Raw genomic sequence first — 27,473 nt, 5'->3', positions numbered from 1 at the left:
CGCTGCCTGTTGATGGTCTTGACGGGACAAGCAGCAATTGATTGATCACCTTTCGTCACATTCGTCTCACAAGTGTTCGCAGCCTTCAAACTCCCTTCAAGTTCAGTCATTCGATCTTTTAGCATCGTATCCTTTACTTCTCCACAGCACGCCCGGACGAGGACGAGTGAGCGCGTGAAGACCAGTGCCCCGTACCATTCGTACGTATCCATCTTTGTCGCGCGGCTAATCAGCCTGTAAGTAGACGCCGTCGCAACTTGTTTGTCCTAGCTCGGAGAGGGGATGTACAACAGACGTACTGACAGGGGATGTACAACAGACGTACTGACACAACATGCAGTGAATGTTTTACAGGGGAGGAGTGAATCTCTTTGCGCCCCTCGCCGGCGCATCTGACCTCGTTTCGTCTGACGCCTTTCACGGTTGGCCCCATCTCTCGGCCACTGTTTCTCTCACCTGCTCATCTCTTCCCAACATCCTTCTTTTATCCTCATAGTCTTCTCCCTTCACCTTCACCTTCATATTATTTTCCTTCTTTTAAACACAATCTTGATCATGGAGGACGTCGATAACGGCGTGGCGTCCAAGAGTACGATGACCCACCAGGGTGAGCCTCGACTGAGTCGCACGGCAACCGACCCATCGCCTGAAGCACAGAACCCCGTGGCATCAAAGGCCAAGAAGCTGAAGGCGGCTACGAAGAAGCAGAAGGATACAGCTCGAACCTCCAAGGGGTCGAAGAAGAGGTCCAAAAACCAGCGGGTGCGAATCTTGGGCGATTCTAGTGATTTTTCTTCGGATGACGAAGGCGAAGAAGATGACAATTTCGATACGTCTTCTTCTGAGTCTGATGACAGTGATCTTGAAACGTCTAAAAAGCCGCATCGCAAGTCCCAGAAGAAAACCAAAGGCGGCAAGGGAGGCAAGCGCAAGAGGAAAAGCAAATCGACTGCCGACGACGTCGTCTCAGACGAAGACAGCACATCCACAGACTCCACTGGAGACGGGCCCCGTGGTAAGAAAGCTTCCAAAGACAAGAAAAAGGCCGCAGGGCAACTTGGGGGCATCGAAGAGCGCATGCAAGCCCTCGAAAACCTCATCACATCCCACGTTGCCACGCTCTCTGTTCAGCCACCATCTTCGTACCCGCCACCGCCAAGTTACCCGTACTTCTCCGGCTCCGCTGCTCCTCCCAGCTTCGGTGCTGACCGGGTGCAACGCCCGTACGACACGGAGTACGCACTCGGCAGAAACAGGCCTCCGATCCCTCCGCCCCCAGGGCGCGCCGCCAGGCTTGCAGCCCGCGCCAGGGGACTCCGTGCTTCCGCGCCGGGAGACGGCGATGGCGAAGTAGACGACGACGGCGACGCGGTGCCAACAAAGCCTGACTACAAGAGAGTGGACTTGGTGTGGGATTCGTCCTTGTACATGTTCAAGCTGCAGGACACGGTGAAAACAAGCCCGGACACGCGATACGACGGCTACGTTTTCCATGTGCGCCGCACCTTTGACCACGAGGGCAAGTATCGCCGCACGTTCGTGGACATCAAGAGCAAGCTGCTGCGCGAATGTTTGCAGGATGTCATTAAGAATGTCAACGGCATAAGCTTGGTGGATGAAGTCCCCAAACTGGACCCCAAGCTGCTCTATCTCTACTACAAAGAGCTCAAGGCGCACCTGAGTGCACTGCGAGAGCTCAAGCCAGCGGGCGACACGCGCAAGCGACGCAAGAAGAACCAGAAGCGCCTGGATGACAAGAGAAAACACCTGCGCGTCTTGCTCAAGTATCTGAACAAGGACTACCACGATATCAAAAACACCCTCGAGCCCATGCTTGCGAGCGGTCTGATCACGTACGACCTACTGTGGGCCTTGTGGAAGCCTCACACGCTGGTGTACGCGCCCACCTACGGCCAGCATGACACCCCCAGAGTCTTCAAGGTCGACGTGGCCGAGAAGCACAACTCGATGATGAAGGGCGACTTCTACCACATCGCCGGCAAGTATTTCGAGTTTGACGGCAAAAAGTACGGCTATGGGGCAATTGCCGAGGAGATTACCGAGTTCAAGGGTGCGAGGAAGATCACGTCTCTCCCATGCTATCCACTCGAGTACCACAAGGACGCCGAAAAGCTGCGCAACGACCTCGTCGAGCGCGGAAAGAAGTTTGTTGCCCTCAGCGGCGTGCACTTTAGGGCCTTTTCGGGCATGGCGTTCATGAAGCGCAAAAAGGGTGTCTTGAAGTTCAACATTACCAACAGTCGCATCATGGTGGACCCGGCCATCTTCCGCCGGATCAACCCAAACTATTACATCTCCAGCGTCAAGTCCAAGGACCACGACACCATCGCCATTGATGACAACTCGGACGCGTCGGACGAGGACACGGAATGTGAGTGTGGCGAGTTGGACTCTGGTGACGACGAGGAAACGGGCGCTGCAGAGGGCACCACCAAGGTCAAGTATGTGACCAGAGCAATCAAAGACGAACGCGGCACAACGCATCTCGTCCAGGTACCGAAAGACTCGTCTAGCGAGGAAGAGACCGAAGAATCACTCGAGCAATTGCCCAGCAAGGATGGAACTTGCGAACACGAGACGCCGGAAGCTTCGACATCCAATGAGACGGCAAAGGAGGGGCCCACGGATACTGAGAGTGAGGTGCCCTATCTCACAGACGAGGAGTACTTGATAGCCTCGCCATTGGTGCTGGGCTTCTCTTTTGCGGAAAAACAGTGGCTTGAATTCGATGTCGAGGGGATCAAGGACATTTCCTGGAACGATAAGGCGTGGGACTCCCTGGTGCTCGAGGCCGGGACCAAGGACCTGATCAAGGCTCTGGTGGAGTCGCGCAAGTTCAGCGCAGCCACGACAATCGACGACGTGATTCAAGGAAAAGGCAAAGGCCTCGTTAGTAAGTATTCCAAATCCCCGTGGACGACAAGTCGGCGGCCCAACTAACCGTGTCACCAGCTGTCCTTCACGGACCCCCCGGGACGGGCAAGACCCTCACGGCCGAAGGTATCAGCGAGCTGCTCAAATGTCCGCTTTACATGGTCTCGGCTGGTGAGCTGGGAACTGACTCGCGCTTCCTTGAGCACGAGCTGCAGAAGATCCTCGATATCTGTCATGCGTGGGGTGCGATCCTACTATTGGACGAGGCGGACGTGTTCCTGGAGAAGCGAAACATGGCCGATATCCACCGCAACGCACTCGTGAGCATATTCCTACGCCAGCTCGAGTATTTCCAGGGAATCCTGTTCCTCACAACGAACCGGGTCGAGGTATGTGTTTCTTTGGCGCCTCCAAAGGCAAGGGGCGGGACATGCTAACGGTTTATCTGCAGACGTTTGACGAAGCTTTTCAATCCCGCATCCACGTGGCTCTCCGCTATGATAAACTCGACGCTAAGGCGAAGCGTGCCATTTTCAAGTTGTTCCTGGATCGCGTGACGGCGCATGGCAAGATGGAGGTCAAGCCATTCTCGGAAGACGACCTGGCGGCTCTCTCCAAGCACGATCTGAACGGCCGAGAGATCAAGAACGTGTTGGGCTCCGCACAGGATTTGGCCATCAACAAGGGCGAGCCACTGAGCGTGGCGCACGTCAAGCTTGTCCTCGATGTGCACGCGAGGTTTGGGAGGGATCTCAAGGGCGGTACGGGCTACGAGGATGCGATGAGGAGTTACTTCTGATGAAGCACCCAGTACATGGAGAGCGCCCCGGAGAGTACAGAGGCTCTTGCTTTAGTCAGCGATGACTCATGGCATGGCGAGGGTGATCATATGTGTGTGGAGGGAGAGCCGTGAAAGCTGACTAGCGAAGTCCAGGGCAGCAATGATGAGGGATATCTCGATGAACAGAGCGATTCGAGGGTCGCAGAGACTGGACAGCCAGTCACAACGACAGCGTTATCACGGGACCTACTTAGCATAAGTTCAAGAACAATGGAGATTGGTGGAAGAAGCAACAACAAGACGGAGAAGCCCGAACTGTGATGCCATTTGTCGAGTGTGGGAAGCCAGCGCATGTAGTAGTAGGCACTGTGAGGAGACAGACGAGTGAAGACGTGATTTTTCTTGGGCGGGCGTACACTCGTTCGTCCACAGTGTGTGGACTGACATGTGCTAAACATCATGATTACACAAGTGATGAGAGGTTTTGTTGATTCGACATCGGGACCTGACGGACGACGTCTCTGTGCTGTGGGTCAACATGGCTTGAACTTCTGCAGAGTCGTCCCCTCCCTCCTCTCGAGACTCACGTCGTCCACTCGGAGGGGTCCCCGGACGTCGTCGTGGGCAGAGACTAGAGAGGGGCCGCGTGAAAGGCCGCAATGTCGGCCTTGCTGTCGATGCTACGTGGTCGTCGTCAGCCTGGACGAGGCTGAGCAAGCGCGCATTGTTATGATTGCTGTCGCTGGTACGGGGCGATGCCTCGATTGGAATGAGGCTCGGGGGTTCGAGGCTACGACCCTGCCAGGCTGTCTCAGGCGAGTGGGCAGCTGCTCGGTGAGAGGTGAGATCTGGAGGCTGGTGATTCTATTGTTGGCACTGGAGTCCAGGATGGACTGGACCTGGACCGCGAGGTACGTACCCGCACAGAGCACTGGCGATTGTTCTCCAGGGGACATGTCCTCTGTAAAAACCTGGAAGTATACGGCATGGGAGGCGAATAATTTTGTGGGCGGTCTGACTCGGGCGTCTAGTCCTGCGCGTCTGAGCTGGCTCCAGTCTCTCGCGGCCCGAGACGTGACACTTGAAGACTGAATGCTGGCACTTTCACGATCACTGCAGATTTGTTGCACAGAGACAGGTTGAGATGCGTCCCCGGATTCGCGTAGCGTTGAACAGATGAAACCACGTTTGCCAAGGCGAGGAGATTGGGGCCTCTTCAGATTGAGATTGGGCGATGGCGACCATCTGCCGGGGCGACTGGGACGCGCCATGCTGTGGCTGGCTGGCCGCTGGCGGTGCCGACTGGAGCCCCCGGCGCCAATTTCCGTGCGCAACAGGTTTGCACAACGAGCACAAGTCACCACAAGTTTTGTACACACAGACATTGAAACATGCTGTGTGAGTATGATTCACCGCCAGCGAGCCACGATTCCTGCGCGAGGCGTTTTCTCTTCCCCTCCTTGCCGGCTGGCAGCATCGGTGACGTGGATCCCGAGAGGAGAAGAAGGAAAAAAACTCTTCTTGTGACTCCATCGTGGCCTGCCTTTGTTGGTTGGGTGCCTGCATAAGGAGAGAGAGCACTGTACAACTTGCACAGTGACAGCTGGCACTTATGCACAAGACTTTTTCCTCGTGGAGCAACTTCCAAGTGTGAAGCCGCGAGGGAATGGTCGATCCGCCGAGGTGCGTGGGCCAGGCCTCCCGTCGGCCAATCATGGGAGGCATGTTCCTGGCGAGCGCATGAGCTTAATCGCGCCCTGACATGCGCTATGACAGGAATGGACTAGCCCATTCTGTGCTGTTGTTGCCCCCTGGGCCCCCCTTGGGCTCTGGGAGCCTCTGGCGCTCTGCCCTCCAGCGTGACAAAGCAGGCACGGCCGTCGACCCCTGTCAGTCCATAAAGACTCATCTCCTCCCTGGCCCCGTCTCGATTTGGATTCTCCCTTCCTCACCGTCAACTTCCCGAGTCGTCGCGCATTCACGTTAAGGAAACCCTTCCTTCTTCACTCCTTCAAAACTACCATACAGACCACCCTTCCTTCAAGGTCTCTGTCCAACTTCCGCGCTGCGCGCCCATACACACACTCTCTCTCTCACTCTTCCAAGCAAGCAAGCCTCTTGGACGCTACAGACATTCCTTTGGAATCACCGACATTCATCAATCAAGCAAAATGAAGTTCACCACCACTGCTCTCTTCGCGGCTGCCGCCATCGGCGCCTCTGCCCACCCCAGCGGCCACGCCCACAAGCACGCCCACCGCTCCGCCGGCGCGGCCAAGTTCGTCCAGTACGTCCAGCCTCAGCCTTCCGTCGAGGCTGTCGCCGCTGCCGAGCCCCAGCCCACCACCAACGAGGCCCCCGCGCAGACCACCACCGCGCAGGCTGACCAGGGCGATGACTCCTCGTCGTCCGGCGGCGACTCTGGCGTCGACACCTACACCGAGTTCTGCGGCGGCAAGTCCAAGCGCGCCACCGCGGCTGAGATTGCCTACACGGGCAACATTGGCACCGCCGGCGACTACGGCTGCAACATGATGCTCGTCAAGAGCAACGTGGCCAAGAAGTACAACTACGTGGCTGCCATCAAGAACGCCTCCGGCAAGGACCAGGACTGCGTTGCCTACAACAAGATCGGTCCCGTCAACAACGAGATCAACGGTTTCTTCAAGGGCAACGAGGCCAAGAGCTTCACCATCCCCGCCGGTGTCACCCAGCACTTGGCCGTGGACGAGAACACCCAGGGTGGTGTCATCTGCCAGGCCGGCGGCATCGAGACCACCACCTGGGGCGAGTACGCCTCCACCTGGGCCGAGTTCGACATGGCCAACACCAGCAACGGCGGCTGGTCCGGCGCCGATGCCTCGTGCCTGGTTGCGTCCCGCGCCGGCCTCGACATCCCCGGCCTGCAGATCTGCAGCCAGGGCACCTGCTCCACCATCAACCCCGGCGGCTCTGGCACCAACGCCTTCCTCGAGGGCATGGAGGCCGAGGACGGCTTGGGCCTCAACCTCCCCGCTGGCGATGTCTGGCTGGACATTACTGTCGGCTACTCGGGCGGCAACTAAGATGCTCGGATGAAAACCTTGGTCTTGACGGATTGTGCGCGGTGTTTTTGCGTTTTGGCTCTTTCTCTCGAATTCGACTCTTGAAAAGGAACTGGGTTGGCTTCTTTGATGCTAGTTTCTGGAAGCGTTCTGGATCTAGCAAGGACATATTGTACCTATACACTCTTGAATATATCGACGACTTGACTGGATGTGTGCTGTGCCTCTCTTGACTGTCGTGACAGCGAGTGAGATGGACCGTGTGGGTTCTTTCTTGGACAGGGACACGGATCTCCATGCACATCAGCAGTCAGCTGGTTCCCGCCTTGGCAGCCATTGCAGTTCGAGTCGTCGACGTTGTTCGAACTTCGCTGTCGAACAATCATCCCGCACTCGTCTTCAACGCTGCCATGTGGTTCACCTGGACGGATCCATGCTCGCGGGCACATTGTATCACGAGTCAAGACCTCCATCTGGAGCTGCTGCCGGCTATGGACGGATTTCCACGTGGTCTCCACACCGGCGTGTTTGAGAGGGCTTTTTGACTTTGAACCGCGTCAGGAACGTGACGTGCGAGGCTGCGCTCTCGTGACGGTCTCCCACCGTGCGCGGCGCTACAATGTGCTATCGTGAGCTGGCTGGCGGTTGCGAGAGCGGATGCACAACAATGCGGCGATTCATGTTTCCTCTCATTGTTGGAGGGCCCGGAAAACTATCCCTTTGTGGGGGGTTCGGGTCATGTTCTTTTGTTCTTTGTTCTTTGTTCTTCTGAGTCCTGACTGCTGTCAAGTCATTGATAGATCCGGGTAGGTGGCTTCTTCCGCTGCCAGTGACGCTGTGGGTCACGTGATAGGATCTTTGTCTTCACTTGGCTGTCGCGGGGGCAGTGAATCCAGGTCGTGATCCCGGGCCTTGTGAGAGAATGGAAATGGAATTGTCATAAATTCGGTTTGCGTTTCTTGTCTGCATGGCCTGCACTCTGTACAGTAGGTACATGTTTGCCCTTGTCTGGCTTGTGCGCTCATTGTATCTGACTACCCTGTAGACCTCAAATGATGCTGTTGTCTGCGCTGCTCGGCCATTAATCTTGTGGCCTCATCCGGGGACAGGGTGACGATTATGACGAGTTTTCAATTTGCAAGTCTCACGCTCGAAATATATCAACCGGGTTGCGGTGGGGAATATACGGGTGATTGCTCTGCGTGTGTCACAACGCACAAAACAAAGTGACCATTGCAAGTTCCCCACGACTTCGATTCATCATCAAAAACACTTCATTATTAAAGACCCCCATGCAAACCTACGACGAGAAGCTCTCCTTGTGGAACCACACCTCAGAAGCCCCCGAGCCGCCCTTGATCACATCCGTCTGCGCAGACGCCGCGACGTGTCCCACATCATGCACCATGGACGCCGGGCCGCAGACGACCAGGCCGACGGAACCACGCTCCGCAGCGATGATCTCCCGACACAAAGAGGTGATGTCGGGACGTCCGGCTGCGACGTTTGTGGTGACGTCCCGGAGACTCGTGGGAACATCGGTCACCACGCCACACGCAGGCGCAGCGGCATCGTCCTTGGCAGGCAAGCTGTTGTCCTCGCTGCTGTCCGCGCGTGAATTCGCGATGCCGGTGTGGTGGATGTGAATGGTCAAGCCCGCTAGTCGCCTCGCCTCCTTCTTTTCCTCTCCCTCCTCAATCTGCTGTTCGTCCAGCAGCGCCGCGATGGCGTCTAGGTACCACCTCTTCAGCTCGAGGTCCCGGGACGACAGGACCAGTGTCAACTTGCGGTCTTGCGCGGCTGCTGCTGGCAATTGGGACCGGGTGACAAAGTCCTCGAACAACCCGAGGGTGAATCCGGCGCCGGCGCCACCGGCAATGACAACCGCGTGGTCGAAGCCGCTGTACCATCGGCTCTGCATGCCGCCGTACGGACCGTCGAGGAGCACGCGTACCGTGGTGCCGGGGTTGGTTTGGGCCATCTTGGCCAGACGTCCCGTCAGACCCCCTCGCCCTTTGACGTAAAAGACCATCTGGTTCTTGCCATTGTATCGCGACACGGGGAGGGAGCAGATGGTGAACGGATGCGAGCTGAGGGTGTGCAGCCCCAGGGTCAGGAAGCGGAGGTACACGTGCTGGCCGGGCGTCCACTCGGCAGTGGTGTCAATGGCAATCTTGAGCGTCTCGGCGCCCTCGAGGGTCAGCCGCGCCTTGTGCTGCAGGCCGTACTCGAGGTACACGCGGCACTGCGAGTAGAGCCAGGAGGCGGCGTAGAGGGTGGCGGCGGCGATGAAGTAGTCCCAGGAGGTGAGGATTCCGTCGCAGTGGAGGAAGAAGAAGAGGACAAAGACGAGGGCGGCGAGGAAGTGCGTCATCTTGAAGATCTCGTAGTAGCGCTCGCGCAGCCAGCGGATGGAGAAGAAGGTCAGCCAGGCCTGGGCGACGAGGGCGATGACACCCGTCACCCAGAGCCCGCCCGTGTTCCACTGCTCGACAATGTCGCCAGCCTGGATGCCCTGCACGACAAAGGGGAAGGTGTGGATGAGGGCGAGGACTAGCATGGCCCAGGCGATCCAGTTGTGCCAGACAATGAGGTTCTCGTGGGATGTGCCGATCAAGCTGGCGATGAGGTTGGCCTTGGTAGCGAGGACCCTGGCCTGTCAGTTTTTGTCTGCTAGCAGAGGAGAGGAACTGTCACGTACAAGATGAAGGGCAGGCAGGCGAGAGCCATCGCGATCGGGGGCGAGTGCCCATAGCTCACGTCCTTGGTGTTGGGCCAGTAGTACGGCTGCGGCGCGAGCGTCATGACTGCGAGGTGCACTGGTCAGTGGGGTGTGCCCTTGACCACAAGAGTACATATCCAGGGACATACCGGTGAAGAAGACGAATCCGACAAAGCCAAGCATGTATGTGCCCAAGGACTGCGTGCTCCAGCTACCGACGCGCCAGCGCCGATAGGAGGCCCATCGCGTCGCGGCGGCCGCTCTTCGTCGAAGCTTGCTCTGCGTCCAGCTGTCCGGGCCGTAGGCGTCGAGAGCGTGGACGACGGCGAAGACGATGATGGTGGAGAGGAACAATGCGAGCGTCGGGAGGGAGTACCTGTGGTCGGCCTCGTACCAGAACACCCAGTATCGCTGCTTATAGGCGCATTGCTCGGGGGTGAGCATGCACATGCCAGGGTCCCGGCTGGAGTGCAGCATGACAGGCTGCGACAGCCAAGGAAGAGACATGATGGAGGCTGTCACTATTTGAACAGTGTCTTGTATGAATGGCCGCTCTGCGTGGATGAGTGTAGAGACTAGATGTGAAGGTGATCGACCATAGCCGGGGCAGCCAAGCCTTTTGAGCCTACACACCGCAAGAAAATGCGATAACTTACTCTGCTAATGCATAGAGAAAAGACCCTTACATGTTATCAATCGAAAACCCTTTCATTCGCTCGTTTTGCGTGCCGGGTTGCCGCCGACCACATGATTGAGCAAGTTTCCGGAGAAACGTGCTCATACATAACGGAGCAAGCCTGGAGGTTCTGAACGCCAGAGTCCAGATACAGCAGACAAACCCCGCAAACCAGCTCTCATGAACATATCATCTACGGCGGTCGCCTCTGGATCGATTTCTGCTCCCCTCCTCTGCACAGCGAGGTGCTTGTGGCTGTCTAACGTTTCGTCTTGCTGAACGAACAACCTCCCGACGCCAACATGTCTTTCCGACGCCACGACGACCACGACATGGGCGGCATGGACATGGGCAGCGACACCGGAGGCATGGGCAGCAACTCGACCTCCACCATGTCCGGCATGTCCATGACCTTCTTCCTCTCGTCGCGCACGCCGCTCTTCTCGACGCAGTGGACACCCACCACCGACGGGCAGTACGCCGGCATCTGCATCTTCCTCATCGTCCTCGCCGTCCTACTGCGCGTCCTGCTCGCCCTCCGCCGCATCCTCGAGACCCAGCTCTGGCGGCGGACCGCGGCCGCCACCTCCGAGGCCTTGGCCAAGTCGGACGTCGACGACGAAAAGATCCGGCTGCTCGCTGGACAGCCACGCCAGTCGCTGGCCATTGTCAAGAGGGACGTCCAGCGCAAGTGGTCTGGCTGGCGGGTCTCTGTCGCCACGGCGAGGGCGACGTACGAGCTCTGTATTGCGGGGATTGGGTATCTTCTGTAAGTGCAACTTGCCTCAGCACGCTCTGCCGACTGGACCTTGGCGACTGACACCCCGAAAGCATGTTGGCCGTCATGACGATGAATCTGGGCTACTTCCTCTCGGTGCTCTCGGGGATTTGGTTGGGGACATTTGTTCTGGGCGGTCTCTCCTTGGACCACACGGGCAGCATCCACTGATAGAGGGGACTTGGGGGTATGGCTCACGTACCACGACGGGAGCTAGGCGAGAGAGCGCGCAATGACTCTGGTGATCGATGAAGTGAAGCAGATTTCATATCTTGGGGATTCTGCCAGCGATCCAACGAGGAATATATCAAATATGTACATGGTAAAGAAACAAAACAGTCCACCCTCGCCCGCCACCGCCAACCCTGCTGCCCAACCCGGGCGGCTCCGTCTATCGATGCCCGTCATACGGCCGATCGTGCGACGGCGTGTCAAACCGCGGCGACATGGTGCCATTGTAGCTCATGTGCGGTGAAGCCGCCGTCGTCGTCGTCGTCGCTGTCCCCGTGGCATCCAGCTCCGAGTAGCGCTGCGGGTTGCTGCCCACCTCGGCCATGGAGGGCGACATGGGCGGCTTGTACATCGGGTACTGGGTGTGCGGCGACGCCATGCTCGTGGTGTCGGTGCGCGCCATGTCCTCCTGGTCCTGGACATACGGGTCGACATTGTTGCTGTTCTGCTGCTGCTGTGCCGTGGATGACTCCTCCATGGCCGGCGTGGACGTCTGCTGCCGCGCCTTGAGAGACCTGTTCTTCTTGAGCAGCCAGAAGATGCCGAGCAGCGCGGCGAGTGCGACGATGCCAAGGACCACGGCGAGACCAATTGTGGCATTCTTGTAAGTCTTGAAGCTCTGCGTCGCGCCCTGAATGACCTCCTCTTGGATGGGGATGGAGAAGGCGTCTTCCCCCGAGCAGCAGGCCGTCGTGTCGCCGCAGCAGTAGCGCCCATCACCGCACGGCGTCAGCCTCATGACGCCGGTGGCATTTCCGCCCTTCTGTTCAATTCAGTGAGCAATGTGCATAACCCGGTGTGTCAAGGCCAACGTACCGACTCGTCTGTACAGACGTTGACGCAAGCCGCGCTCTCCCAGCTCTGGTCCGTGCAGTACCCGCGCCACAGGATGCCGTCGTTGTTGCAGAGGCCCGTCTGGACGCAGAGGTCGCGCTGGCTCGCCTTGCCGTCGAGGTTGCAGCAGCTCGAGTGCACGCCGTCCTCCTCGATGCCGAGCTTGTTGCAGGGCACGTACGTCTCGTTGTCGGCCTTTGTCTTGCCGTCCGGCGCCCAGCACGTCTTCTCGTGCGCCTGGCTCTGGGATACCAGGCCGAGGCCGAGGGCCAGGACGTGTGCGATGAGGGCGAAGCGCATCTCTTGTGGTGGGCAGGCGGACGAGATGTATATGTGTGTATATATGGCGGATAGGTGCAGATTCTCTAGCGAAGAGAGGCGGGACAGAGGAGGAAGAAAGAGGAGAAGAAGAGAGAAAAAACACTGTCAGATCTCCCTCCCAAGCTGACTGTGTTGCATTTTTGGACAATGGCAAGACTAAGACGCAGGCTCATTTGGTCTGTGCATGGTTCCCATCTCACCAGAGCGACCAGACGCATAAGCGCTACGGCCGGCCGGCCGTCGCCGTCAGCAGCAGCAGCAGAGCACGGTGATTTCGAAGGATGCTACCGCATCAGCTGTACGGCGATCTATCCATGCTCGTCTGTGCGTACTGGCAGCCTGGTTCTGCCGCCTGCACGACCATGCGCGGTGGACGGTTGGCGATTGGCGAGCGACGCATGTCGTGCGGCACAGAGCCTGATCCGAGCTTCGTCGGGGTTCTTTGGGGGACACTCTATTGAGGAGAAGCCATGGGGCGAGGATGAATGAGTGAATGATGAATGTCCAGGCGTCGCCGACTTATTCAAGGTGGTGTGGTGGTGGCGCCCGCATATGGCCAGTGCGTCGGTTGGAATGCAGGCGAGGCCATCATGTCTGGATTGATTGTCCGCAAGGCTCGGGGCGAACTATCGAAGCACGTTCGCCTCCAGGAATCCCTTGCTGATCTGAACTTCTGGTTGGGCCATGATCCTTGCCCTTGTCCTTGTCCTCTCGGTACGGTTCGAGGGAGGCCCACGTGGTTTCCTAGCTATGTATTACTGTAAGTAGACCAGCAAACTTGAGATGCGCTTTTCTGTGCAGACGATCTGTCCATTGCTCTCGAAATGAGCAGTGGAACTTGTGTTCTTTGTCGTTCGTCAATGAGGAACACCCGCAAGGCAGAGTCAGACGGACCTGATAAATAGGTCAGGGGAACATGCACCGGTAATTCGATCGGAGGCTTATTAACACTGATCATCTCACACGCATTTGTACTGCCAGGCTTTTATAGACCCCACTGGCAAGGCCCCAGAAGATCGATATCTACCACACCACGCCACTTACGCCTTGTATTTGCCCGTGACCTCAATCTGAGGCGTCTGGTACACCGCCCAGTTATTCGCCGCATACGGGTCCCCAAACGGCTTGAGGGTCGCGAAACGCATGCTGCAAATTTGGTCAGTCTCCTTCCCGTCTCGCGTCTGAAGACTTGAAGTTCACTTACGTGTACTTGCCCGGCTCAATCTGGCTGCCGTTGCCCAGCTTGCCGAACCACCAAAAGTCGTGCTGCACAGACGTGGTCTGCGCGTTGCGGATGAGGTCCGTGAGCGGGTACGTAAACGTTTCGTCGGCGTCGTCGACGTTGGGGTCGAAGAAGTCGACCTGCCCCGAGCCGACCCACGACGCGACCGAGCCAATGTAGCCGTTCTCGCCCTCGACGGGGGGATACTTCCAGTTGCGCTCGCGCCAGCCCGCCTCGAAGATCTACACGTTCTGCTGTCAGTATCTTCATCACTCTTGTGTGTCAAACAAAGGATGTACTCACGTCCCATCGAACTTGCCGTGTGCCCCAGACATTCTTGGATACAATCTTGGGAAAGTCCTGCGCGTCGACGCTCAGGTCGAAGCTATAGGAAGACTTGGACTCGATCGGCGTGTCCTTTGTGGTCGACGTCGATTTGGGGTATCCGGTGCGGTACAGCGCCTTCATCTCGGTCTTGAGGTTGGCGCCCAGGCCATAGTACGGCACGGACAGCTGCTCCCCTTTGCTGCTCGCCACCAGAATCTTGCCGCTGTACAGGGGTAGGGCCGTCGCGTTCCAGCCGAGCTTGTCCGGGTTGTCAAAGTTGACGCTGACCGTCTTCTTCTCCCCGGGCTTCAATGTAAAGTCACGCGGCAGACTGATCTCGGGCTCAAACTCGGTCGGCTGGAGCTCGGCCAGGGACCGGATTCTGTACTCCCCGCCGCCCGTGGCCAGGGGGAACCAGCCAGCTGCCTCGACACCGGCGCCGGGCTGCATAGAGAACTTGTAGCTCACCGACTCGTCGTCGTCGTTTCGCACAGTGACGTCGTGGTAGCGGCTGAAGAAGTGGGTGTCGTTGAGGGCGATGGGCGCAAAGTCGACGCTCGAGCTATACGTCACCACCTTGAAGGCGTCGATCAGGCCCGTGCCGACCTGGGCAACTGGAGCAATCAGGGCGTCCTCGGGTACGGCAGTGTCATACCAGGGCACCGCGACGCCGCTGGAGATGATGCGGTTCTGTAGCATCTTGGCAAAGTCCTTGCCATGCTCCTTGCGGCCGCCGTGGACGCCAATGTATAGAGCAGCGACGCCGGCAACATAGGGGCAGGCCATGGATGTGCCGGACAGGACTGCGTAGCCGCCGCCGGGGTAGGTGCTGAAGATGTTGCCTCCAGGGGCACCCACATCAGGCTTGAGCTGAAGGTCGTAGAGGCCAGCCCAGGAGGTAAAGTCGCTGGGGCGCCCGCCAGATGGGTACTCCAGGCCGTAGGGCTGTTCGGGGTTGACCGAGAAGTCCAGCGTGACCTTGCCGCCGTCCTCGACAGCCCCGATGAGCAGCTCGCCCGTGCCGGCGGTGATCATGCCGATCAGCGACGAGGTGCGGTCCGTGGAAGGGGTCGTGATGGGGGACTCGTTGTTGTAGATGAGAATGTACTTGGCACCCAGAGCCTCCAGGTTGGCCTGCTTCTGCGCAAAGGTGCAGCTGCCACGGCGGACAAGAGGGATGGCCTCCTCGATGCGAGGAGTATCCTCGGGGTACGGCTCGCAGCCGTCGGCTGGGTCGCTCGTGTCAGGGTTGAGCACGACGACGGGCCAGTCCTGGACCGCGGCGGGGAAGTAGTTGGTGGCCGGCAGATAGCCAAGGGTCGTGGTGTTCTGGGAGCCGTCAACGTCAAAGGTAGCCTCAAACGGCGTCGACGGCAGCTTCTCGGCCGCGATCGAAGCGACAGCGACCACGTCCGTGCCAGCAGACCCTGAGCTCCCGAAAAAGGGGCCGGCAGATCCAGAGTTGCCGGCACTGATGGTGACAACGACACCCTCGCGGGCGATGCGCGACGCAACCTCGGCCCAGGGGTTGTTAGACCATCCGCTGGGCCCACCGATGCTGGAGGTGATAATGTCCATCTGCCATTGTGAGCACGCGAGCCGGTTGTGATTATGGTTCTGAGCAAATACTTACACCATCCTCGTACGCCTTCAGGAAAGACTCGATCAGTGTCGCCGAATCCGTACTTTCCTATCGTCTTGTTAGCTGCGCACGGCATCAGGAGGGAGGCTGTGGCTGGACGCACCAGATTACCAAAGACCTTGTAGGCGTAGATGCTGGCATTGGGCGCGACACCCATCCAGCCTCTGTGGTGACAGAGCAGTCAGCGATGAAGAATTCAGAGCTTTGGGTGGACGTGTACACACTCTCCATTGCTGCCAGCCACGATACCGGCAACATGGGTTCCGTGGCCCTGCACATCCGTGGGGTCGTTGTCGGGGCTCTTGGGCACAACCGGCCAGTCTTGCAAACGGTCAGTGTTATGAAACAAGGGGCAGTGGTCCGGGCGACCTACCAACTTCACCGATAAAGTCATATCCGCCTGCGACCTTGCAGCCATCGCCAAAGCAACCGCCGAGCTATTCGCAAGGCAAGTCAGCCCAGTCGCCTTTACGCCATTACAAAGTGGCGAGGAGAACTTCATACAGCTTGGTGTTTATAGTAGACACCGGTGTCTACAATACCAACCTTGACGCCCTCGCCAAAGTATCCCATATCGTGGAGCTTTGATACGCCCGTGGTGACATGCGTGCTGTAGTCGCCCGAGTCCGAGGCGTCGGCGTGGAGTTCGGCGGTGATGGGATCGAGCTGCACTGGCGTGTTGGGCCAAACGCGCGCCACGTTGGGCAGCCTGGCCAGGCTGTCCACGTTGAGTGTCTCTGTCTCGACAGTAGCGCCAGAGAAGATGGAGCTGTCGAAGCTCTTGACGACCTTTAGGTCATCGCGGGTGAAGAGGCCATCCCGGCGTTTCGCAGAGCCCTGTCGGTCCGTCAGTCTGGAGACGTCAATGGAAAACCGGCAAACTCACCGACGTGTACTCAATGATGAAACTCTTTGCCACGGGGTTCGCGTTGTTGGCGGCCAATGCATCCTGAGCACTGACGCCGTATGAAGCCACGGCCGCCAAGGCGACTGACAGCTTGAGGAACTGCATACTGGCTAGACTCTTCTACGTCTGGCGATCACAGTGCCTTGTGGGCAAGAATCAGGTAGATCACTGAGAACGGGGGCCAGCGACTTTTAACAGTCGCCAACAAGCCCTCTTTCACCGATCAGACCGCAAACCCGGCAGAACGGCTCCTCGGTGCTCACACAACCACGCAACATGCAACTCATGATCGCGAGAAATCGCGTCGCCGGCAGGCCAAGTCGCAGGACCTTTCGTAGCCACCGTACATGCTACGGGGCTACGGGCGCGTAGCGAACCTTCCTGTTTGCGGACCCCTGCCCCCGGTGTTGGTGTAAGTCAGTGAACATTGCAGGCACCAGCAGTCTTGAGACGTGGTGATCGCGTGCTTGGTAAATACGCGGTCGACGCATCTGGTCCATCGACTCCCCTGTGACCTGCCTGTTCGGGACTTACAACGGCCCTGTCACATTGGATCTAGAACTGGGCTCCCCTGGCCGCCAAGAATGGGGGTCTCCGCAGATAAGGAGGGGAGGAAGATCGGGCGGCGGCGATTAGCCAGGTTATGGCATCGCGAAGATGAAGTTGTATAATTGAATGTGCGGATGGCTGCGTTTTGTGTATTACCGGCCAAATTCGTCAAAAACTTGGTGTTGGTGTTGCAACTTGGTTCCGCAGAGCCGGGGGGCTCGACTCCAGGCTTGCCCTTGTGCAATTTGTACGAAGCTCAAGAGCTCAATTGATTCCTGAAAAGGCGCCGTGTTGCCGAGGACAATCCGGCAATGCCAAGTTCTAGTACTTGGTAACTGCCATTTCAGGTCAGAGGTACTTGTGTATCTCCTGCAGGACATCCAGGCTATCGTTTCTCGAGGCCCTCGGTGCCGGCCGTCATCAGGGGCCTGGTTGTTTCCATTGGCCCAAGTCGTTTCTCTCCATTCGACGCGACTGATCGCTCGATTATGGGGCGGTGATATTCGATACCTCCAGCAGAATGTATGCAGGCAGCATGACAGGTCCAAGCGTACCATGCCGTCAATCAAGTGATCGGATCGGACCGAGGCTTCCAGTTGATCAGGGTCCGAATGCTCCGTATCAACGGTATCATCACGTGTTGACAATGCCCTGTAGGCTCTTGCGTTTTGGGAGACTTGCCAAGTAGATTTGAACACCTTTTTCGTGAATGGTCTGGTTGTTCTTGATCTGGTGCTGCCAGCATGTAGGATGCGATGAACCTGTGGCGTTGAATAATCTGACTACCCGTGTTTTGGGAGGCAGTTCTGCCTGCACTGCTGTCTTCAGGTTTGACAGGACTTGGTATCGTTGGAGGAAGGCTCTCATTGTGAGGAACCATTTTCTGTCAGTCAACCATTGTTGTTAGGGGCGACGGAAAATAGCCGGGCTATGGCAGAGTCGAGAGAGTTTCCTGACGTCTGGGATCCTAGTGGGATGAAAGCAAGGTGAGAGATTTCCGCTGTTCAGGCTCACACGGTCTGGCTTGGAGTTCCGTCTACATTGTGCCCTGAGGAGCGAAACGTCAAAGCTGCCCAGGAAGACGCCATGGTGGCTCGTCCCTCAGAGGTACGGAGAGCACCATGACAATAGGTGAGATTGGGAAGGTACGATGGTAAGGTGTCAGGACTTTGGTTGATGCCGAAGCTCTCCAGGGAAGGAAGCCCGCTCTCGGCACATCATCCAATTCACAAAAGTCCAAGTTGCTTGGATGTGGTGCAGCAATTCAGCCACCACATCTCACTCGCAAATCAAACAGAATGCTTTCGCGATCAATCACATCTACAAAGGCCAGTAGACAGATGAGACGCATCAACCCCCTGAAGAAGCCCTTTTTCCCCTATCGCGACCTGGCAGTAGATACACCTAGTACCCGCCTTTTATACTGACATCACTTAAGGTAATAGTACGTGACTTCATCATCTGTTCAAGTGGGCTTGCTTGTGAGTTCATGACATCTGGCAAGCGTCTAAGAAGCTGCCCAGAATAGTCCTGGTCTCCGCATTCTACCAAATTGGGCTATGGATCACCAGCTAATTGGAGCAGAAGGGGTGAATAGAGGTGCAGACATTGAACTGTGGGCATTCCAGGCATGTAAGCAGTCTCCGGGTTCCAGAGCTTGTCCTCCTCAGGGGCCAGGGGTCCAGGGGTCCAGGTCTAGGACTGTGATTCTGAATCCTGGTGCTTATGAATTGCGTTTGACTTTCGACTTTCCTTTTGCTCCAGGATTTGCCATCTTCCCAAAGCACAGAAGAACATGGTCAGGCAGCTCGGGCTACTGAGGTCGTGCCAGCGTTGTGTGGCGGACAAACGCCTATGCAAACTTACCGTGCCCACCTGTGGTGAATGCTCGAGCGGAAAGCGAGGATAAGTGCTCGACCCCAGTAACTCAGGCCAGAGAGCTGGAGCTGGAATATTTCCCACAATTCGCTCTATTGAAGATTGGAGTCCTTCAAAACCCCATTCGCCGTTTGAAAATTTGATAACTCTGGGGTTCGGTAGTTGACGCTTCAACGTTGAGTTACCCGCAGGCCAAATGAGTGGGGTGGAACTTGGAAGTCTTGAAGACTTGTCTGGCCTCCTGAAATTCAGAATGAACAGCGGAACAGAGGAGAAATTAAGCCAATCGAGACGCCAGCTTCCAAGTGGAAAGGACGTCGACGAGGAAGCCAGTGTGACTTGCAAGTTGCAAGACGGCATGGCCACGAGGGCGAGCGAGAGGACGGCAGTCAGCTCGCTGGATACCGTACATGTACACGGCCGACCGGCAATAGAATGCGTCTGCCATGGGAAATACCGCAATGGCCGCTATCTTCATTGTCCCATGAAGGCAGGCAGATCTCCTCCGCCAATCAATCAACACCCGTGGTGATGGTGCCAAGAAATACCAAGCCCCCCAGCGGCATCTGAGATCCAAGGCGGGGTGAGGACAGGACGGGAGTGGAGGATCCGATTCATGGCTTGCGGCTTGCGCTATGGTATCCTGAATTTCGCCTTCATTGGCTAATAATAAGGAACGGGCCGGCTGGTGGCAAGAATCGGGGACCCCAGGGACGTGGCATCGGCAAGTCAGCAGCTACAATGATTGTCGCGAAAGCTGTTGAAGGCTGAGAAGACAACCCATGGTCGATCGCTTGAGCATCAGACGCCAAAGCACCGGATCTACATGAAACTCACCAATCATGCAATCCAATACCAGGAGCTGTCGGAAACCGCCTAGAGCGGCGCCTTAGAGCTCCCCAAAGCGCGCCGCTAAAGAACCACCTTCCCTTTTGATACTCTTGCAAGCCAAAGTATGGACGGCCACCATTGCGACGCTGCCACATGCCACCAGGCGGACGATATGGCTGGTCGAACGACCATGCGAGTAGTCTTATCGCGTGTGTCTCATGCCAGCACAGGACATCTATAAGAGAAGCCGCCCATGCCACGTCTGGCATCTCTCACTTCCTCACCAAGCAGCCCACGCAACAGCCAGCAGTCGCCAACATGCACTTCTCCCTCGCCTCCGTCCTCCTCGCCCTCGCGGTCACCGTCAGCGCGGCGCCCGCCGACCTCGAGCGCCGTGCCGCTGCCACCTGCGGTAGCCAGTACTACTCGGCCGCCCAGGTCAACGCGGCCTCCGTCGCCGCCTGCAACTACTTCCGCAGCGGCAGCACGGCGGGCAGCTCCTCCTACCCGCACCGCTACAACAACTACGAGGGCTTCTACTTCCAGGGCCTGGACGGACCCTACCAGGAGTTCCCCATCCTGCCCAGCGGCCTCTACACTGGCGGTACGTGTACCTGAGCGGGACAAACTGTGACGATGAGGCGCTGACCATGAACAGGATCCCCTGGAGCTGACCGCGTTATCATCACCGAGGCTTCGTGCCGCCAGGCTGGTACTATCACCCACACGGGCGCGAGCGGGAACAACTTTGTTGCTTGCTCTGGCACCTCGTAATAGGAAGGTCGAGTCTGAAATGAAACAAGTTTGAAGTCTCAAGCAGCGATTGTGATTCGTGTGAACTGAGCAGCATGTTGTAATAGTAATCAGGCTGCTGGGAGTTGATGCAAGGTGATGAATTGCCGCAGCGGCAGTCAGGCCCCCAGAGGGGGGCGATTAGGGGGTCCAGCGGCGCCAAGGCCCAAGAGGCCCCAGGGGCCAGGGGGGCAAGCTGCTGACGGTGCGTTATCGATAAGAGAAGGGGACTGGGCATGGAGATGGACTGATCAACAGCTGAGCCATCTCTCACAAACAGCACATTCACCCCTCTGGCAACACATGTACGCAGTGTTCGATCCAGGCTTCGCCAGCGAGCGGTCTGCTGTTCTATACCTCCCAACGAAGACTCCTGCCCCTTATTAACGTCTGCAACCTCCACGTGCATGCACAGCAATCAGCTCCACATCGCTCATTTACCATGGTGGGTCCCCGTCGGGACGCCATAATCGCAACGCGACGCGTCTTCGAAGATCTCCGGGAAATTGGTCGAGATGGCATCTGACTTTGACCTCAACCCTCCTAGACATTATATGACCCGTGAATCACTACGTTAACGTGACTGCTTCGGCAGCCGAGTAGACCCCGACTCACAATGGCTACCAAAATCGAGTCGAAATCATCGCCCCATGCAGCCACGCCTGCAGCGCCGTTCAATGTAAGGAGAGCGCTGCTCGACGCTTTCGACGGCATCACAGCCCCGGGCTCCTTTGCTGGCTCCGCACGCATCACCGATACGCCGCCTGTGGACGTCCATGTTCATGGTGTCGGGCCCATCTCTATGCCCTTGACCGAGGACAAGGCGCGACAGATCATCAGCGTCTGCCATCAGGCGCCGTACGGGAAAGGAAGTGAGACACTCGTGGATACGGCCGTCCGGAACACATGGGAGTTGGACCCGACACAGTTCGAGTTGAAGCACCCATCATGGCCTGGTTTCCTGTCCAAAATCTTGGTCGAAGTTGGCAAAATACTCGGTATCAACCAGCCCATCAAGGCAGAGCTGTACAAGATGCTTATCTACAGCCAGGGGGCCATGTTCAAGCCACATACCGAGTAAGTCCTCCTTCTTTTCCTCGCTTCATTCTTCTCTTCCGAGGCTCTGACGCACCTCGCAGTACTGAGAAAATCCCCGGCATGTTCGGGACGCTGATCGTCAGCCTGCCCTCCCCGCACACCGGAGGCGAAGTCATCGTCAAGCACGGCGGCAAGGAGTACTCCTACAAGACGTCGGAGATGGCACAGTCATTAATCACTTGGTACTCGGATGTCATTCACGAGGTGCGCCCTGTCACGTCCGGCCATCGTTGGGTCCTGACGTACAATCTCGCTCTCGCTGAAGAACCCAGCTCCGAGACACCGCTCCCCTCCGCTGGCCTCATCCAGGATGGAATTGCGCCGGCGGCCCAACGACTGCGCGAGACGATTACGCGCTGGCTTGACGCCACACAAACGCCCGGTACATATACCACGTCCTTGACCACGATTACACCGAGGCCCAGTGTTCCCTCAAGGCACTAAAATCGATCGATCGCGCTCGTGCGAGCGCCCTGAAGCAGGCCTGTGAAGACCTCCCCGTCGATCTGTTCCTGGCCTTGCTAGAGAAGGAAGAGCTGGGCAGCGTTGAATTCCATGGTCACGACCGTCGCCGTCGCAGGTATTACGATGACGAGCCCGAGGAACTGGACGATGGAGCCGGCCCGCACAAACTTCAAGATATTTTCGACACGCAATATCGCGTCAAGTCACTGTTCGATTTCGACGGAACGCTAGTATCCGAGCGTCTTGGTCTCAGCAACAACGACCTCACCACGCCGGACATATGGTATGACGTGCATGACTGTGAGGAGGCCTACGAGGGCTACATGGGCAACTCTGGGCCGTCCGCAATACACTGGTACCGCATCTCGGTGAGTCGTGCGTTCACAACCAATCCACAGCTGGCTAAACCAGGTCGCAGGCTATAGCCATCGTTCCTCGGGACTCATTAGTGGCTTACTTTCTGAATTATGATCTTTGTAGAGACGACGCACGGAACATGAACCTTCGCATTGGGTACTTTGCCCGCAGCGTGCTTCGAGGCGGAGCGAGCGCGTCAACCTTGGACGCATTGATGGATTTCTGCTACGATGCTTGGAGCCGCGCGCCTGCGCTGAGCCGCTCGTACATGATGCCACAGCTCACGCAGCTAGACGGCGATGTCATCAGCACCGTCTTCAAGGTTGCTCTTCAACATGACCGCCGCTCGTTCTTTCTGAGCGCTGTGGACAGCGTGAAAGGGGACCTGGCACCTGAGTTCTTCGACTGGGTCCGCCAGTGGTTAGGCACCGGGAACGATGCCTCCTCACGATTCGAGCATATCACAATGGAGTGAGTTGCAACGGACAGTGCCGTCAAAGAGGGTCAGACATGGCTAACTATGAAAAGACTGAAAACGATGATTGAGTCTTATCCACGTTTTGCGTCCCGCCATGCCGCCATCACGAAGCTGGTGGGAGACCCGACAGTAGCACCCCCTGCTATCCTCGCCTGGGCGAGAGAAACACTCGCCATGTTCATCTACAAAGCCTGGACCAGTCCCGACGGTGTCCCCGTGGATGCAAACGACGGCAAGGCCGTGGCAGACTCCATCTCCATGTTCGAGAACCCGCCCGAAGTGCTGACCGCCAAGATGAAACGATTCGCCATGCCGACAGCTCGGATTATGGCATTCGTCCTTACCTTCATGGCCCGCCTGAACGAGCTGCGTGTGGCCGGCACACTGCCCGAGGCTGAGAGCGTTGAGCTGTACGCCAAGCTCGCTGACCGCATGGTCAATCAATCCGACACATTCACAGCATTGAAATCTAGGCGCCAGGCTACGACCAAGCAAATAGGCATGGACACCATCATCGACCCGGAAGACATGGCGCGCCTCTTCTCAGGGGCTGTGGCGGCTAGCAAATTCAACTGGTCTCGCCACGTTGCCTCTTCCATTGTCGCCAAGATCACGCGCGAGGCGCCCTTTTACCCCCCTATCGAGCTCTACGGTCTCTGGATCCCCATGTTGGCGTTGCTACCACCGATTCTTCAGGCGGAGGGCATACCCGCGAAAGACCCGCCTTATCAGCAGCTCTACCAGACTCTAATGGTCGCCGCCGCGGACAGATTCGACGGTCAACCACCAACAACCTCCAACGACTTGCGTCGGCCCGCGGTGAATTGCAGTTGCCCTGATTGCCACCATCTCAACGCCTTTTTGGCGAGTCCGACACGCGAGACTGGAAAATTCCCCATGAATAAGAATCGGCGGGCCCACGTCCACCAGCAGCTAGACCGTGCTCGCATCGACTGCACCCATGTCATGGAGAGATTTGGCACCCCTCAGACCCTCGTTGTCCAGAAGACTTCCAGGCATCATGCCGAGAACCACAAGATTTGGGTCCAGAAAATCGGGATGTTGGCCAGACTCTTTGACAGGATTCAGACAGCGACGTGTCTACGGGATATCTTGCTCGACCAATACGACGACATCGCCAAGATGCATAGATTGGTCAGTAAACATATCAAGTCAAGCCACCAGCCGCCTCCCGCGACGCCTGGGTCAGCAGGCCCGAGCAGTGCTGCGAATCCAGCGCCAATGCCATCGGGGAGCAGGACGGCCCAGCCCATGACCCCAAGCAGACCGGCGACCGTCAACTATACCACGCCAGCGGGGAGTCAGATCGCCGGGACGAAGAGGAAGATGCACCCGACGACCGAGGACGAGGTTGTTGATCTGCTAAACGATTAGCATTCTGAGCTTTAGCAGCGTGGCCACCACCTCCGGGCAATCTGATCCGGGATCAACGCTGCGAGCTTATCTCCAATGGCAACTCGATTATGCTATGCGGCGTCAGCAGCTATCCACGTCCTGTCGTTACCTCCGGACTAGCAATCTGTTTTCCCCAAGATCCTGATTGGCTAGGCTTTCGTCGAGCGTGGGCGTGGTGGTGGCACGCATCGCGGAGGATATGGCTCCGCGCCCAGCATGCGGATATTGACGACGCGCAGATGCACAGCCAAAGGACTTGTCAATAGGATCACATTATGTGGATGGACGAGCCGACAAACCGCAAAGGGCGTCCTCGACTGCAACACGGAACCACCTGGTGACCATGTTGGACACGGAGCATCCGCCGTACGAAGAAGGAGAGGGAGGTTTGTGAAGCATCGCGACAACATAAATACCAGAGCAGCGTCCTGTCGATCTCTGCCAATCCTCAGCAGCAGCATCTTCACTCTCTGTCTCCCCTTTCTACATTCCTACCCCACAACCGTACCCCAGGACTCGACAATATGAAGTCCATTCTCCTAGCTGCCGTCGCCGCCGGCGCCTCGGCGCACACCATCTTCTCCTCGCTCGAGGTGGACGGGAAGAACTACGGCATCGGCAACGGCGTCCGCGTGCCCTCGTACAACGGCCCCATCCAGGACGTCACGTCCGACTCGATCGCCTGCAACGGCCCACCGAACCCAACTTCGCCCACGGACACGGTGATTGACGTGCAGGCCGGCGACACGGTGACGGCCGTGTGGCGCTACATGCTGAGCACGACCGGCAGCGCGCCCAACGACATTATGGACTCGAGCCACAAGGGCCCCATCAGCGCGTACCTCAAAAAGGTCGACGACGCCCGGACCGACAGCGGCGTCGGCGACGGCTGGTTCAAGATCCAGGAGGACGGCCTCGACGCCAGCGGCGTGTGGGCCACCACCAAGATCATCAACGGCCAGGGGCTGCACCACATCACCATCCCCACGTGCATCGAGCCGGGCCAGTACCTCCTCCGGGCGGAGATGCTCGCGCTGCACGCGGCGAGTAGCTACCCTGGCGCGCAGTTCTACCAGGAGTGCGCGCAGATCAACGTCATTGGCGGCACGGGCACTGCGTCGCCCAGCACCGTGGCTCTGCCTGGCGCTTACCAGGTGCGTGTGTCTTGTTGTTTGATCGGTGTAATGTACTGACCGCTTTGTAGGGCTCTGACCCCGGTATCACGCTCAGCATCTACTGGCCTCCGGTGGAGAACTATGTGATTCCGGGACCTGACGTCTTCCAGTGCTAGATGCGTTGCTGGAGGACTTGTCTTTCGGCAGTGTATACTTGGGGCTTCTCATCTAGAGCAGGTGTCGATGAATCTACAAGTTCAAATGTATATTTGCGTCACAAAGGCCTTGGACAGTGAATGTCTCGTTGAAAACCTGACATTATTGCTGAAGCAATAAATTGCCGAAAGATAATGAAGGGCAAGACATACAAACAATCATATCAATGTGCTGCTGAAGCGAAGCCATAAGCCAGGCTCCATATTGAATCACGTGCCAGAGTCTTGGAAAGCATTCCCGAGGTCAGAAACAATCTGGGGAAGACCCGATCCGCCTGGGAGCGCAATTCCCCCTATCCTAGGCGCCAATCACTATAGGCGGCCCCCGGAGCCCCGGCGTCGGCACAACCAGCCAGGCCAGACCAGCCCCCAGTTTTCGTCTGTGACGTCGGCGGGAAGCCAACATGCGCAAACGACAGATAATTATCGCGCAAGGCAAGCGGGCGGCGTCTTGGCCAGGCCGGGATGGATGGAAGGGGGGCTGGCTGGCTGGTTGTGGTAGGCGGTCAGTGGGCTGTGAGACACACAGCATAAGGCAAGCATCTCGAGAACGGATGCGGTGAAGTGCATGGGGGAGCCAAGGAACTGACGCTGGTGGAAATGATGAGAGCCAGTTGATAATAAAAACAAAGTGAGAGACGTATAATTACAACGGCAGGCACTCAGTCACTGGCAGACATTGAAAGACACTGACACTGTGTAATCCTGTCCGATCCGGCCCCACACTCTGAGGGAAATCCCGAGCGAGAATCTGGGGCACGATATCACAGCAAATGCTCGTGTGTGTGTGCGACGCAAGAACTGTATGACGCACCGATACAGAAGGCGGCGGCGCTTCCAGTCCTTGTCAAGGAGTTGATGATGTGATTTGACTGTCGCTGGGAGCAGTGTCGTATCCGCCAGTCGAGAGCCATGTCAGGTACAGGGTAGGCGGCGCACCAGCCGGGCATAGCCGATGCATGATCATGGGAGCTACGGGTACGGATACAGAAGTTTGACTACGAGCAATTAGCAAAGACAAGGCGTGTCAAACCGTTTTGGAACGGTGATGGCTGGGCTGGCGAGTGTTCCGGATGTGCCCCCCTCCTTTCCGTTCTGGCCCCAGGCCCCCAGCCTCCGCCGTCTAAACGCCAGGGCTCTGCAGCACGGCAGCGCGTGGCCCCGACCCGACATGAGTCCATGGCAGCCGAGGTAGATTGCACTGTGAACATATTTGCCGGTGGTCAGCAACGCGGATGCGCAGGGCTTTTCTGCGGCAATGAGGGCACTCTGTGAGACACAGAATGACCGCTATACGTGACGAGATGCAGCAAAGCGATTAATGCCTCCTCGACCTTCATCATGGCGGCGGTAGGCCTTCCTCTGCCCACCCAGGCAGATGATCACGCACCGTGCTTCGACAGTGCGGAAAACACCGGAGTGGGCCAGCGGAGACATGCTTGGTGGGATTCGCGTGCCTCAGGCAGCACCTGACGGACGCCAGTGCACAGAGGGGCCGTGGCCGCCGACGCCGTGAGTGGCTGCGTCCCCGTCCAGGTCCGTCTCGCTCGCTCCTTCCACCCCAATTTCGGGTGATCGCACTACTTTCCCTTCCGCCCTGATACTCGCGCATCCTGGCACTCACTCACTCACCCTCACCCTCACCTTTCCCACCAGCCTCACCCTGCTCTGCCAGCCTACATCAGCATCGCTGCCTCCTCGACTGCCTCGTTCACAAGTCTCGGCGAGCGCGCGCTTGGTAGCCCTCACACATATTCTTCTTCTTCTTCTTTCTTCGCCGCGTCGCACACCCTGCGCTCGCGCGTGCTGCTCTCTTCTACCCGTACTCACCACCTCGCAACGAGCGCGAACCGCGTTTGCCGTAGCTCCGGGACCCACGGTTGGCCTCCGGAGCTCAAC

The 27,473-nt window shown here is 57.7% G+C and overlaps 9 protein-coding genes across 9 annotated transcripts; 6 read left to right on the top strand and 3 right to left on the bottom strand.

Moving 5' to 3' along the window:
- The first annotated feature begins 92 nt into the window (after positions 1–92).
- F5Z01DRAFT_254431 (uncharacterized protein) lies at positions 93–3,878 on the top strand. The gene is made up of 5 exons (XM_046258532.1): positions 93–236; positions 341–2,914; positions 2,974–3,284; positions 3,347–3,419; positions 3,473–3,878. Exons 2-5 carry the CDS (start codon positions 556–558, stop codon positions 3,757–3,759), a joined length of 3,030 nt encoding a protein of 1,009 aa, XP_046115798.1. The 5' UTR covers positions 93–236; positions 341–555; the 3' UTR covers positions 3,760–3,878.
- Positions 3,879–5,454: 1,576 nt separating this feature from the next.
- On the top strand, positions 5,455–6,836 carry F5Z01DRAFT_254266 (uncharacterized protein). The gene has a single exon (XM_046258529.1). The coding sequence runs from the start codon at positions 5,848–5,850 to the stop codon at positions 6,739–6,741; it is 894 nt and encodes a 297-aa protein (XP_046115797.1). The 5' UTR covers positions 5,455–5,847; the 3' UTR covers positions 6,742–6,836.
- Positions 6,837–8,020: 1,184 nt separating this feature from the next.
- On the bottom strand, positions 8,021–9,949 carry F5Z01DRAFT_626692 (putative ferric reductase transmembrane component; the record flags this gene model as incomplete). The annotated part of the gene is made up of 3 exons (XM_046261496.1): positions 8,021–9,371; positions 9,422–9,527; positions 9,592–9,949. 3 exons carry the CDS (start codon positions 9,947–9,949, stop codon positions 8,021–8,023), a joined length of 1,815 nt encoding a protein of 604 aa, XP_046115796.1.
- A 272-nt stretch (positions 9,950–10,221) lies between these two features.
- F5Z01DRAFT_254470 (Ctr copper transporter) lies at positions 10,222–11,177 on the top strand. Its single transcript, XM_046258533.1, has 2 exons — positions 10,222–10,887; positions 10,950–11,177. Exons 1-2 carry the CDS (start codon positions 10,421–10,423, stop codon positions 11,065–11,067), a joined length of 585 nt encoding a protein of 194 aa, XP_046115795.1. The 5' UTR covers positions 10,222–10,420; the 3' UTR covers positions 11,068–11,177.
- On the bottom strand, positions 11,090–12,518 carry F5Z01DRAFT_256023 (uncharacterized protein). Its single transcript, XM_046258535.1, has 3 exons — positions 11,944–12,518; positions 11,378–11,890; positions 11,090–11,311 (listed from the first exon to the last, which is right to left on the bottom strand). Exons 1-3 carry the CDS (start codon positions 12,259–12,261, stop codon positions 11,288–11,290), a joined length of 855 nt encoding a protein of 284 aa, XP_046115794.1. The 5' UTR covers positions 12,262–12,518; the 3' UTR covers positions 11,090–11,287.
- A 528-nt stretch (positions 12,519–13,046) lies between these two features.
- F5Z01DRAFT_254290 (subtilase) lies at positions 13,047–16,783 on the bottom strand. The gene is made up of 9 exons (XM_046258530.1): positions 16,360–16,783; positions 15,978–16,310; positions 15,847–15,910; positions 15,698–15,794; positions 15,577–15,637; positions 15,465–15,521; positions 13,808–15,409; positions 13,487–13,746; positions 13,047–13,428 (listed from the first exon to the last, which is right to left on the bottom strand). Exons 1-9 carry the CDS (start codon positions 16,483–16,485, stop codon positions 13,323–13,325), a joined length of 2,706 nt encoding a protein of 901 aa, XP_046115793.1. The 5' UTR covers positions 16,486–16,783; the 3' UTR covers positions 13,047–13,322.
- Positions 16,784–19,956: 3,173 nt separating this feature from the next.
- F5Z01DRAFT_676447 (Ribonuclease/ribotoxin) lies at positions 19,957–20,412 on the top strand (the record flags this gene model as incomplete). The annotated part of the gene is made up of 2 exons (XM_046265257.1): positions 19,957–20,242; positions 20,297–20,412. 2 exons carry the CDS (start codon positions 19,957–19,959, stop codon positions 20,410–20,412), a joined length of 402 nt encoding a protein of 133 aa, XP_046115792.1.
- Positions 20,413–20,714: 302 nt separating this feature from the next.
- On the top strand, positions 20,715–24,223 carry F5Z01DRAFT_691404 (uncharacterized protein; the record flags this gene model as incomplete). The annotated part of the gene is made up of 5 exons (XM_046266152.1): positions 20,715–21,507; positions 21,570–21,954; positions 22,011–22,361; positions 22,412–22,821; positions 22,879–24,223. Exons 1-5 carry the CDS (start codon positions 21,047–21,049, stop codon positions 24,221–24,223), a joined length of 2,952 nt encoding a protein of 983 aa, XP_046115791.1. The 5' UTR covers positions 20,715–21,046.
- A 545-nt stretch (positions 24,224–24,768) lies between these two features.
- F5Z01DRAFT_626663 (glycoside hydrolase family 61 protein) lies at positions 24,769–25,535 on the top strand (the record flags this gene model as incomplete). Its single annotated transcript, XM_046261494.1, has 2 exons — positions 24,769–25,398; positions 25,449–25,535. 2 exons carry the CDS (start codon positions 24,769–24,771, stop codon positions 25,533–25,535), a joined length of 717 nt encoding a protein of 238 aa, XP_046115790.1.
- Between the last annotated feature and the right edge of the window lie 1,938 nt (positions 25,536–27,473).

This window comes from Emericellopsis atlantica, assembly GCF_019669845.1.
Source record: "Emericellopsis atlantica unplaced genomic scaffold F5Z01scaffold_24, whole genome shotgun sequence".
In the NCBI taxonomy this organism is placed as follows: Eukaryota; Fungi; Ascomycota; class Sordariomycetes; order Hypocreales; family Bionectriaceae; genus Emericellopsis; species Emericellopsis atlantica.
The sequence above is the reverse complement of the archived record's forward strand: the minus strand, read 5'-3'. Positions and strand labels throughout refer to the sequence as shown.

Bases quoted from the DNA above. Each gene is read 5' to 3' on its own strand.
- F5Z01DRAFT_256023 (XM_046258535.1), bottom strand. From the start codon at position 12,261: ATGCGCTTCGCCCTCATCGCACACGTCCTGGCCCTCGGCCTCGGCCTG. The intron at 11,891-11,943 runs GTACGTTGGCCT...TGAATTGAACAG, and splicing joins ACGTCTGTACAGACGAGTCG to AAGGGCGGAAATGCCACCGG. The intron at 11,312-11,377 runs GCGGCTTCACCG...CCGTCGCACGAT, and splicing joins CAGCGACGACGACGACGACG to CGGCCGTATGACGGGCATCG.
- F5Z01DRAFT_254431 (XM_046258532.1), top strand. From the start codon at position 556: ATGGAGGACGTCGATAACGGCGTGGCGTCCAAGAGTACGATGACCCAC. The intron at 2,915-2,973 runs GTAAGTATTCCA...CCGTGTCACCAG, and splicing joins AAAAGGCAAAGGCCTCGTTA to CTGTCCTTCACGGACCCCCC. The intron at 3,420-3,472 runs GTGCCATTTTCA...GGCAAGATGGAG, and splicing joins ACTCGACGCTAAGGCGAAGC to GTCAAGCCATTCTCGGAAGA.
- F5Z01DRAFT_254266 (XM_046258529.1), top strand. From the start codon at position 5,848: ATGAAGTTCACCACCACTGCTCTCTTCGCGGCTGCCGCCATCGGCGCC.
- F5Z01DRAFT_254470 (XM_046258533.1), top strand. From the start codon at position 10,421: ATGTCTTTCCGACGCCACGACGACCACGACATGGGCGGCATGGACATG. The intron at 10,888-10,949 runs GTAAGTGCAACT...ACACCCCGAAAG, and splicing joins GCGGGGATTGGGTATCTTCT to CATGTTGGCCGTCATGACGA.
- F5Z01DRAFT_254290 (XM_046258530.1), bottom strand. From the start codon at position 16,485: ATGCAGTTCCTCAAGCTGTCAGTCGCCTTGGCGGCCGTGGCTTCATAC. The intron at 15,911-15,977 runs GTATGAAGTTCT...CCTTGCGAATAG, and splicing joins TCTACTATAAACACCAAGCT to CTCGGCGGTTGCTTTGGCGA. The intron at 15,410-15,464 runs GTAAGTATTTGC...TCACAATGGCAG, and splicing joins TGAAGGCGTACGAGGATGGT to ATGGACATTATCACCTCCAG.